General features: G+C 43.7%; 1 protein-coding gene across 1 annotated transcript in view; it reads right to left on the bottom strand.

The window, feature by feature from the left end:
* Positions 1–12,705, bottom strand: part of LOC146344563 (zona pellucida-binding protein 1-like) — a 50,705-nt gene that overhangs the window by 3,017 nt on the left and 34,983 nt on the right. Inside the window, exons 6-7 of the mRNA XM_084857623.1 lie at positions 4,507–4,668; positions 860–932 (exon numbers count right to left, since the gene is read on the bottom strand). Of these exons, the coding sequence (XP_084713749.1) occupies positions 860–932; positions 4,507–4,668 (235 nt within the window). The remainder of the gene's footprint in view (positions 1–859; positions 933–4,506; positions 4,669–12,705) is intronic.

A 12,705-nucleotide genomic window follows, 5' to 3' on the forward strand; every position in this document is an offset into this window, starting at 1 on the left:
TTAAGCTAAAATAAACCCAATTTATAGAAAGAAACACACTAACAGTATAGAAACCTTAAGTGCAACATTTAGAGTCCACTTTTCTGTTACAGTCTATTCAAGGATGATGGTGCTGATATAATTCCCACAGAAACAGATGGGAGTCAGGCCAGATTTTTAAAAATCAGCATTCACCTGAGGTTAATAAGCTGGATGATGATTTTTTTGCACAACACCTTTTTTACACTGGTGATAACATTCAGCAAGAAGGTTTGCATGCTTCCATATGAAAATTATTTGAACTGGAATGATAACATCCAAGGTGGTCACGGTAGAGTCCAGAGGTGGGGTGAGGTATGGTAGGGGATATGTTGTTTTATTCTCACAACCATTCTCATTATGAGGTAGGTTCGGCAGCTCACTGTCTTTCAGACTAAGCAAGGATTTTTACCTTGGATTTCCCATATTCAAACTCAACATTCCAGCCACTGGACTACACTGACTTGTTTGTATTTAACAGATAAACTCTGGCTTGTATTATGGTTTTATAAAACTCCATGGAACGTATGAGCTAAGTATGCTAATGGGGTTTTTTTTAGTAATGGAGGAGGAAAGTGAAACATTAATGCACATTATTGGTCAGAAATTCTAGGCATGAAAAGATCTGGGTAGAAAACTACCAGCTGCCTTCACGCCTGTAGCTTCAAGACTTACACTGATCAAACCTGCTACGGAAGACATCCTTTCCCTGCTCTACCTAGGAATTCAGCTATAACATACTCTTCAGTTGCTGAAACTGAAGGGGAACACAGGGATTGTATTAGATAAGTCGCATCTAAAGTACTACAAAAATATACGGTAAATTGTTAGAGGGTCTTACACCCATATTGTCAGAAGAAGAAGACTGGTTGCTGTGGAAGATATTAAAAAAGCCATCCACATTGGTAGAATTCCTGAAAAACACAAGCAAGATGAGACATATATTTAGGATGCCTACTATATTTATGCACACACAAACATTGTGTACTTGCAGGGTAACCAATACTGCAGCCTCAACATCTTCAGGCAAAGTTGCTATGATCTTTGATGTTTCAGTGAGATTGTGGTGGACAGGATTAGGCTAGTAAGAGAATATTTACATTTACATCAGATTTCAGTTTTTATTGTTCTTTTGATTTTTTAGCTTATGAAGAGACACGTTGCTTACCTGTAACTGTACTTCTTCACATGATCATCTGGGCAGTCACACATATGAGTTCTGCACCTATGCATAGCCCCCTTCAGGAACCTTTATAGCTAGGCTATTGTTTTGGCAGGAGCCCTGCTCCCATCCTCCAATTGGAGTGAAGTGGAAAAACACAGGCATAATGGAACCTGCAACAGAGTAGAAAGGTAGGTTGTGTGACTGCACAGATGACCACCCAAAATACAGTTACATAGGTAAGCAACCTGTACTTCTTCTTCGTGGCCTCTGTGCAGGCCCACATATGGGGAGATTAGCACGCTTAGTTACTGGACATGGGGCAGATGCTAAGCAGCCAACAAGCTGACTGCAGCGCTACCAAAGGAGTTGTTGGACCAGGCTGGGACCATACAGCTGCTCTGCAGAACGCCGCCACCACCACTCCCCAAAGGAAGGTTGTAGAGCAGGAGACGGCAACCTGGTACCCTCCAGGTGTTTTGGACTATCACTCCCATAATCACAGCCAATTGGCCATGCTGGCTGGGGCTCATGGAGGTTGTAGTCCAAAACAACGAGGGTACCAGGTTGCCTTCTCCTGCTCTATAACCTTCCTTTGGGGAGTGGTGGCGGCGGCACCCTGCAGGGCAGCTGTATGGTCCCAGCCTTCCATGTTTGTCGGGCATTATAGTCTAGACATCTGGGTCTGGTTCAACAACTCCTTTGGTAGTGCTGCAGTCAGCTTGTTGGCTGCTTAGCACTTGCCCCATGTCTCTGCTACAGAGGCTGCAACAAATCTGATGGAGCACTCTTGCACTGAATCTGGGACTGGGAGCTTAGCCAGCTTGTAGCACAGGCAGACAGTTGAGAAAACCCAGTGTGACAAGTAAGGATGCTGGAGAAATTTGAGATGGACTAAAATGAGTTCGGATGTCTAAGAATTCGATCTGTGGAATCTGTTGCGAACTGGCCTCCTCGGGCTGCACAGGGTCCATGGATTCAGATCTTTATTTTTATTTTCCAGAAATTTATGCACATTTATTCGTAGGAAAATACACAAGTTTATGCTGAGACATACACCATCCTGGAAAATATAGTCAGGGAAAAGTTGAATGGAATGGGGGGCAATAGGCTAAATGTTATGCACTAATGTAAATTATGTAAATTGTTGCGAACCCTCATGGAATTATTTGCACATTTTTCCGCATAATGGAGAAAAATCTAATCTGTGAACAGACACCGACAACACTGCACAATCCACAAAGCACACATGGGACTGATTTCACAAAATCCAGACATCCCTAATGAAAAGCGCCGAGTGGACACTGCCTGCCCTTATGGGGACCCTTATAGCGGAGGAAAAGCCTCAGTTTGTTTGAAGATCCCACTCCTGGACAGGTAACAAGTCAATACCTGGATGTCTAAGGTATGGAGTGAGGACTGGGTTAGGGAAGAAAACTGGATGACATGATGAGTAAGGTGGAACTGGGACACTACCTTGGGGAGAAAAGAAACATCTGGTCTAAGGACCACTTTGTCCCTATGCAAGGAATAGAGGGGGTTATGCCAAAGTGCACAGAGTTCACTCACTCTCTTGGCAGATATGATGGTGAAAAGGAATGCAGCCTTGCAGGACAGAAGCGGGAAGGAGCATGTGGCAAGTGGTTTTTCTTAGAATGACAGAGAAGCTCCAAGAAGGTATGGGTGGTGAAGTTGGCAGCAGAGTTATACACATTAGCCAGAACTTTCATAAAACATTTGACTTTTGGGTGGGAAAAAAACAACATTTATCATAAGAACTGGATCAGACCAAAGGCCTATCTAGTTCAGCACTCTGTTCCCACAGGGGCCAACCAGATGCCTATGAGAAATCCACAAGCAAGACATGAGGGCAATAGCACCCTCTCACCCATGTTCTCCTGCAACTAATATTTAGAGGCATAGTTGTGGAAAATCAAGCAAATCTTCCATATTTGCATGAACTTACCCCTGCTCCTCAATTAAGAAATCGAGGTTTAAACAGGCTGCTGCGGGCCAGACGTACTCCCAGTGAGACATCCAAGCCTTCGAGAGCAGAGCAGCATGTTACCATCACCCTGGTAATGGCACTGTACCCCTAAGGGCATCTGGCCCTGCCAGGTTGCACTTCTCCCATTTGCCTTGGTGGCACAATCCTGCTCAGTCTGGCCAACCTGCTCCCCATCCGACTCGGTAGGGCTGTTTGGGTCCTTGGCAGAGGACCTGCCACTATAGATTTAAGTGGATGCAAAAATGTGATGTGTTTTGTTTTATATTTCAAGTTATGACGGCATAGAAATGTCATGGTTTGTAGCACTGTAGACAGTCAAGTTCATGAAAGGAAAGCTTCACATGCCCTCCTCCCCCTGCAGTTACCTGCACCCACCAAAATGCCTCTCTGAAGGGTTGGCGATGGAGCCTCTCCTGAATAATGTGAAATGGAACATGGGGGTAGGGGGATGCTGTCGGAGGCAGGGGGGATTCCTAAAATCGAGCTTGGATCCTAAGAGAAGTTAACAAGGAAATTCACGGAAGGAAAATGTTTCCTGTCCTTCGCAGCAGGCCCATGCACCCCATCTCACATTGTTCAGGAGCCCCTCAGATCCTTTGCAGAGGTTGGGCCGGGGGGGGGGGGTAAACAGGAAACCTTCCATTAGTGAACTTCCTTAGGTTAACTTATCTTAGAATCTGAGCCCATCATCATCATCATCATCATCATCATCATCATCTCATTTAACGCATAGTCAACGACCACTGCAGATGACTTACAAATCTCAAAAGAGGAAACAAGATTATGCAATAAAATCACTGAACAAACAAAGAGCTCCCTGACATGGAGCTTTTATCCTGCAATTGAGACTGCTTCTTCAGGGAAGTTTGCAGGCTCTTTGCATGACGCCGTGGCCCTGTTGTGACCCTCCAGGGCGTCTCCTGCACTAAATGCCCTTTGTTCCGTTTTTAAATAGATTGCAGATAATGAGCTATCAAATTACCCCGTTGTGTTCCGCTTCAGTTTCCTCGGTGCAAAGAGGAAAAGCGGCAAGAAGAGGAGCGCGATCAATGAAAGATAATGGAAGACTCAGATAAGGGGAAGGAGGAGTGGGAAAGGGGGAGGGGAAAAGGAGTCAGTTGTAACCCTGCATTTAAACCAGAAGCAGAAAGCTCCGTTTTAAATGCAGGATTTTAGGCTGGTGTAGAGATGCCCAAAAAGAACCTCTAGCCCAACAATCCTCCCAAAATTTCTCTGTTTTTTAAGTTTTTCAATGCCTCCTAAAAACGGAAGTTTGGATTTAGGAAAATTTCTTTGGCAACATATTCCACAGACTTACTGTGACATTCTCTGTCTGTCTTTGCACCCTTTTCATCACTGCTCTGAGATTTTGGACAATTTTCACATGCCGCTTGGCCATACTTTTCATTATAAGATCCAGCAGGACACAGAGTGCAGATGGTACCATATTTTGCACTGAATTTACCTGGCGGACATGTTACTATCCAGAAAGAGAAAGGGGCAACAAAATTAAATATACTACAGCCATAGACACTTAATTTTATTAGCCATTATTATTATTAGCCTCCTTTTGTCCTCCATTTGTGATAAACTCTTTAGACGTTATGCTACTATGAAAAGAACAGGAAGCACAAGTGCCTCATATTTCCTGTTGCGCCACGTAATGGTGCTTTCTGAAATATATCCTTTGCATCTCTTCCTGAAGTATATCATGAAGAGAAGCCCGCACAGAAGCAAAACTAACAACAACTTTAATACATAAAGCTTATTGAGAACAAGCAAACTGAAAGCATAGTGCCTGAGAACTAACACAGGCACTCCTTGGTATGACGAAGGCCAATACACTACATTACACACCCACACACATACACCCATTCCACATAGGGAGATGTGCACTCAAAGAACAGAAAATAATGAAACAGATGCAGTCAAGCAGTAGCCTTGCCCACTGAGACAATTACATAAACACAGAGCAGGTCTGTTAAATTCAATGCTTATTTGTAGTTACTGATAACGCATGGAATTTAACCTGACTAATGGGAACTCTTTGACTAACACTAAGAGAACTGCTATCGTGGAAGGGAACATTGGATAACAATTATTGATTCCAACTTGTGTATGTAGTCAGCCTTGAACAAACTGGGAAGGGATTTTTTTCACCATGAAACAATTACATGTGGGGGTGGGAAGCCTTCTTGTAGCTATTAAAGTGACTTAAAAAACTTTTTTAAAAAAGTCATTTTAACAGCTCTTGACTATTCTAGGGAGACTATAATAAAATTTCACTCTTCTAGTAATTAATAACCTTCTTTCAATCTTTACATTAAATTTACCATATGACAAATATTACAAATATTACTCCCCCTCCTTTCCACATCAATGAATTTAGGATCGGACTATAGTGTAGCTATGAAAGCTACATGTTATATAAATGTAGAGTTTGCTTTACACACAAAGAAATCCTGAGATGAAAGTTTTACATTTCTGAGTAGGTGTGCAAGAGAAGCAATTTTACATAGAGTGCACTTTGAAAAATACGGTAATAACTGCAGATCAAGAGTTACCATTTTCCCCAAAACTGAGCTCTGAAAAATTTCGTAAGAGGAAGGAGTTCGGTTTTCTAAAACAGCAACTAAGAAGATTTGACATTAAGATGGCACATATCAGTTATGGGGGAGGGGGGGGGGGTTGAAAGACGATGAAGACAGTAGATGGGGCTAAATTATCAACTAAATTTACAGATTTTTTTCAAGCCCCTCAGGCAGCCTCCTCACATGTAGAACAAGAAGGCTAAATTAATATCCATAATTTTGCTTTATGGCACTCTTCTGCTCAGAAGGCCATAACCCATAACCCAGAAATGACAAGATGCCATAAAATGTTTGAACATGAAATGAATAAATCATCTGGAGAAACTTAGATAATTTAGATATCTTTTGAGGAAATGAGGGGCATTTGTTTAATATTTATTTAAAATATTTATATTCTATACTACATGTTCTCAGGTTGTCTTACAAACAAGATAAAAATAAATTAGAAATATATAAATCAATAAAACATAAAACAGCATAAAGACAAAGCCCAGGCAAAATTATTTTAAAGTGGGAACATATGAAAGGCCTGACAAAATAAAAAGATATTCACCTGGCACTGAAATAGCATCAGCAGATTCCAGGCAAGCCCCTCTGGGTAAGGTATTCCATAGCTGGAGTGTCACCACAGTGTATTCCCATTATCCTTGATCAATGGAATGCATTCCAGAATCTTCATGAGGCTCCTCCCCTTGTTCAGGAAGCAGGGCCCAAGAACTTTAGTTGTTCTCTCAAGGACAGGGACCATCTTCCTGCTCTCCTAGAACAGACAGGACTGGACAAGTGGAAGAGCCTCTCAGCCCTCAACATACAGCACATTCACTACTGCTGCCATGAGGCAAACTGAAAGAAACAAGTGGAGAAGAACTAGGAGGTACGCCAAGGATTCCTTGCCTACTGCACGTATACAGCAAAATCAGAAGTCTGTAGAGTTATGAATGAACAACTGTCCAGGTCCCCACTAAGGGTGGAATGCCCTTTATTGATATAAATTTAAAATGTCCATTTCAGGTTTCTTAGTGTATAAAGTCCATTTTTTGTGCAAAAGATAAAGAAAGGAACCAAATAGTTATAAAGGGGTATTACTGTGATAGTACAATATAAATATAGTGGGCTTGTTATCAGACAATGATTACAATTGTTGTAGTTGGTGGAACAGTTGTTATTATTTGTTGTTGAGATCTCTGGATTATATCTCGTTTCGTTACTTTGTCAAAACCAACTTAAAACCAAAGATTCCTCCATTAAACCTACATTTCTTACTCATGGAATTTGTCAGGGTTCTTTTGTTTTTCTTATTGCCCCAAGCTAAGCTGTAATGAAAAAAAATTTATAGCATCTGTATATTGTTTCCAACCCCCTCTCTTCAACCTCCATGCTGTCAGATGGAAGGTCTCTGGGTGAGGATGGCAGTCCAAGCCTGCTGGAGGAGACTTTTGCAACTGGCAGCCTCCACAGTCTTGTACTGACATATTCACCAGGTCTGAAAACCAAGGTCTCCTGGGCCAATGCAGGGTTACCAGAATAAGATCTTCCCCCAGCTCCTGGATGCATTTGGGGATCACTGAAATTAGAGGAAGGCACAGAAGAGACCCCTTGGCCAAGGAGCCTCCAGGACATTTATGCCCTTTGCCCTTCGAGAGAGGTGCCTTAAGAGGAACCTTGGGATCCAGTGTTTTCTTCACTTGTGAAGAGGTCTATCTCCCAAAGTGGCTGGTTATTTGTTGAAGGCATCCATTCTGACTCCGTCAGAGATGTCCAGCTGAGCCAGTCAGCTAGAGCAGTGATCACTTTGGCTGAAAAGATTGGCATCTGTTGTGATTCTAGGACTCACTCCTGAGGAAAGGCAATGGGCTGCCAGCCACTAGTCCAAGGAGAGATGTAAACTATAGGGAAGATCTATCTGGACAGATGTGTGATAGGCTATCTGCTCTTGGAAGGGAAGCAGAATTTGCTGCAAAGGCTCAAGTGGATTCTTGAGCGTTCTACTAGATCCTGGCAAGAAACCACCATGTCTTAAAGTGGAGCTAGAGACATGATCCTCACTTTGGTTGCCTTCTGAACCAAAGTTGCCAATTCAGTTTCCCATCTCTCCTGTGAGAGGTTGACTCTGAATTGCACTATATCCACAAATAATATCAGATGCCCCAGGGCTTGAGTTGTGTATTGATCACAAAGCTGTGATCCCTGAAACACTGCAGTGTTTTCTTCACAACCTTGGTGCCCTGATCCTTGGACAAGGAGTGGATCAGAATGCTGCTCAGGGAAGCACATAGATATACACCCTTCTGCCTGAGATGTACCATGAGGGCCACCAGGATCTTGGTGAAGACCCTGGGAGCCAAGGTGAGACCAGTGGAGAGTACTCTGTATTGGAAATGCTCCTTGTTGTTGATGAAGTGCAAGGATTTCCTGTGGCTCAGCCTGATGTGAATATGAATGTATGCTTCTGATAGGTCTATGGAAGACAATGATCTTTGGCAATGGCTACAATAATTGACCTCCAAGTTACCATCTGAAAGTGAATCTTGTGCATGAATATGTTCAGCCATTTAAGATCCAAGATGGCACAAACTTGTCCATTTCTCTTTGGCACCAAGAAAGATACAGAGTAGACTCTGGAGTGCTTCTAGCCCGGGAGGATGCACTCTATGGCTTGGACATTCATGAGGTGCTGTATGGCTGATTGCATCAACCAGTGTTTGTTGGGGTCTCTGGATCTTGGAATGGTAATGAACTTGTTCCTGGGCACGCAAACAAATTCCAGTGCATAACCTTGTGACACCGTCTCCAGAACCTAGGTATCTGAGGTTGTCTCCTCCCCAGCTGGAGAGGAAAAAAAGCAGGTGGCCACTGATCTGGCCTGGGGTCTGTTCCAGACTTGAGCATCTTGGAGCCCTTGGAAGAGGAAGACAATGCACTGGGTGTAAAACATGTCCCTCTGCCCAAAGCTCTCAAGCTAGATCTTTTGGCTTTGGAAGTGCTGTAAGAGGACTGCCTAGGCAGCTTGAAGGGACGAAATAACTGAGTGGCCTTTTTGCATTCCTCCTTCTTGACTTGAGGGCAAGGCCTTCTTTTTGTCCTTGGTTTCTACTAGGTTGTTGTTGTTGTTGTTCAGTCGTGTCCGACTCTTCGTGACCCCATGGACCACAGCACACCAGGCCTTCCTGTCCTGCGCTCTCTCCTGGAGTGTGCTCAAGTCCATATTCATTGCATCGGTGATGCTATCTAGCCATCTCATCCTCTGCCGTCCCCTTCTCCTTTTGCCTGCAGTCTTTCCCAGCATCAGGGTCTTTTCCAGTGGGTTTTCTCTTCGCATTAGGTGGCCAAAATATTGGAGCTTCAGCTTCAGTATCTGTCCTTCCAATGAGCACTCAGGGTTGATTTCCTTTAGGATGGACTGATTTGACCTCCTTGCAGTCCAGGGGACTCGTAAGAGTCTTCTCCAGCACCACAGTTTGAAGGCATCAATTCTTCGGTGCTCAGCCTTCCTTATAGTCCAGCTCTCACAACCATACATTACTACTGGGAAAACCATAGCTTTGATTAGACGGACCTTTGGCGGCAAGGTGATGTCTCTGCTTCTTACTATGCTGTCTAGGTTTCCAAAGCTTTCCTCCCAAGGAGCAAGCGTCTTTTAATTTCATGGCTACAGTCACCGTCTGCCGTGATCTTGGAGCCCAAGAAAATAAAATCTGTCACTGCTTCCATTTCTTCCCCTTCTATATGCCAGGAAGTGATGGGGCCAGATGCCACGATCTTAGTTTTTTTAATGTTGAATTTCAAACCAGCTTTTGCACTCTCCTCTTTCACCCTCAACAAGAGGCTCTTTAGATCCTCTTCGCTTTCTGCCATTAGGGTGGTATCATCTGCATATCTGAGGTTGTTGATAATTCTCCCGGCAAGCTCAATTCCGGCCTGTGATTCATCCAACCCGGTGTTTCTCATGTGGTACTCTGCATATAAGTTAAATTAGCAGGGTGACAATATGCAGCCTTGTCGTACTCCTTTCCCAATTTTGAACCACTCGGTTGTTCCATCTCTGGTTCTTACTGTTGCTTCTTGACCCTCGTATAGGTTTCTCAGAAGACAGGTAAGGTGGTCTGGTACTCCCATCTCTTTCAGAATTTGCCACAGTTTGTTGTGATCCACACAATCAAAGGCTTTAGCGTAGTCAATGAAGCAGAAATAGACATTGTTCTGGAATTCTCTTGCTTTTGCCATGATCCAGTGAATGCTGGCGATTTGATCTCTAGTTCCTCTGCCTCTTCGGAACCCAGCTGGTACTTCCGGTAGTTCTCGGTTCGCATACTGCTGAAGCCTAGCTTGTAGGATTTTGAGCATAACCTCGCTGGCATGTGAAATGAGCGCAATTGTACAGTAGTTTGAACACTCTTTGGCGTTGCCCTTCTTTGGAATTGGAATGTAAACTGACCTTTTCCAGTCTTGTGGCCACTGTTGAGTGTTCCAAATTTGTTGGCATATTGAGTGCAGCACTTTAACAGCATCATCTTTTAGGATTTAAATAGCTCAGCTGGAATACTGTCATCTCCGCTAGCTTTGTTGTTACTAATGCTTCCTAAGGCCCACTTGACTTCACTCTCTAGGATGTCTGGCTCAAGTTCAGTGACCACACTATCATGGCTATCAGGGACATTCAGATCTTTCCTGTATAGTTCTTCTGTGTATGCTTTCCACCTCTCCTTAATCTCATCTGCTTCTCTTAGGACCCTGCCTTCTTTGTCCTTTATCATGCCCGTCTTTACACAAAATGTTCCCTTGAGATTTCTGATTTTCTTGAAGAGATCTCTAGTCTTTCCCATTCTGTTGTTTTCCTCAATTTCTTTGCATTGTTCATTTAAGAAGGCCTTCTTGTCTCTCCTTGCTATTCTTTGGAACTCTGCATTCAGTTGGATATATCTTCCCCTTTCTCCCTTGCTTTTCGCTTCCCTTCTTTCCTCAGCTACTTGTAAAGCCTCCTCAGACAGCCACTTTGCTTTCTTGCATTTCTTTTTCTTTGGGATGGATTGAGTTGCTGCCTCCTGAACAATGTTACGCACCTCCGTCCATAGTTCCTCAGGCACTGTGTCTATCAGGTCTAATCCTTGAAATCTATTCCTCACCTCCACTGTATATTCATAAGGGATATGATTTAGGTCATACCTGAATGGTTTAGTGGTTTTCCCTACGTTCTTCAATTTAAGCCAAAATTTTGCAAGAAGCAGCTCATGATCTGAGCCACAGTCAGCTCCAGGTCTTGTTTTTACTGACTGTATAGAGCTTCTCCATCTTTGGCTGCAAAGTACATAATCAATCTGATTTCGATATTGACCATCTGGTGACGTCCATGTGTAGAGTCGCCTCTTGTGCTGTTGGAAAAGAGTGTTTGCTATGATCAGCATGTTCTCTTGGCAAAACTTTATTAGACTTTGTTCTGCTTCATTTTGTACACCAAGCCCATGCCTGCCTGTTATCCTAGTTATTTCTTGACTTCCTACTTTAGCATTCCAATCCCCTATGATGAAGAGGACATCTTTTTTTGGTGTTAGTTTTAGAAGGTGTTGTAGGTCTTCATAGAACCGATCAACCTCAGCTTCTTCGGCATCAGTGGTTGGGGCATAGACTTGAATTATTGTGATGTTGAATGGTTTGCCTTGGATTCGTAGTGAGATCATTCTATCATTTTTAAGATTCTCCCCAGTACTGCTTTTCCCACCCTTTTGTTGACTATGAGTGCTACTCCATTTCTTCTAAGGGATTCTTGCCCACAGTAGTAGATACGATGGTCACCTGAATTAAATTCGCCCATGCCTGTCCATTTTAGTTTGCTGATTCCCAAGATGTCGATGTTCAATCTTGCCATCTCATGTTTGACCACCTCCAGCTTACCTTGATTCATTGATCTTACATTCCAGGTTCCTAAACGAAATTGTTCTTTACAGCATTGAACTTTCTTTTCACCACCAGACACATCCACAGCTGAGTGTCCTTTCGACTTTGGCCCAGCCACTTCACTCTTTCTGGCGCTACTTGGAAATTTCCTCTGCTCTTCCCCAGTAGTATATTGGACACCTTCCGACCTGAGGGGCTCATCTTCCGGCGTCATCTCTTTTAGCCTTGTGATACGTTCCATGGGGTTTTCTTGGCAAGAATACTGGAGTGGGTTGCCATTTCCTTCTCCAGTGGACCACATTTTGTCAGAACTCTCTGCCATGACCTGTCCGTCTTGGGTGGCCCTGCACGGCATAGCTTATGGCTTCACTGAGTTACGCAAGCCCCTTCGCCACAACAAGGCAGTGATCCATGAAGGGGTTTCTACTAGGACTGCTTCTAAAAGCTCCCCAAAGAACTTAGCTCCTGTGAAGGGAGCAGATGCCAGATTAAACTAGGAGCCCAGGTCCACCTCCCATTGCCTCAGCCAGATGTTGTCTCAGGTTATCAAACTGGCCATCATGGACTCAAGATGCACTGCACCCAAAGAAGAATCTGGCAACAAGGCAGCAGAGTGAGATGTTTTCCTTAGCCCATCTTAAGCTGCTTTGGGGGCAGTTTGGCCATGGCTGTCTCTTCCGTCCAGTGATAGAATGCCCTACTGAAGATGAAATTGATAACTGAAGCATGGAAGGCAGAAAAGGAGCCTTCAAATTTTTTGTTGAGAGCGACCTTGACTCTTTTGTCACATCAGCCACTGGAACTGCCCTCTCTGTCAGGTGGAAAGACAGCTGTGGAAGTGAGAGCATCTACCTTATGCACCTGCAACGTCGCTATGATATTATCAGGTAATGTGTAGTGCTTGTGAATAATTTTGTGCGCACAGGTGCCAAGGAGTCGGACAGTATTCCCCCAGCAGTAACTTCTGGAATCATTAGACCAAACAGGAGCAGTACCACTTCAGAACAATGCCCCAATCCCCAATCCAGATAACC

This window comes from Heloderma suspectum, chromosome 5, assembly GCF_057233095.1.
Source record: "Heloderma suspectum isolate Gila_16-S chromosome 5, 16-S_ref, whole genome shotgun sequence".
Taxonomy (NCBI): Eukaryota; Metazoa; Chordata; class Lepidosauria; order Squamata; family Helodermatidae; genus Heloderma; species Heloderma suspectum.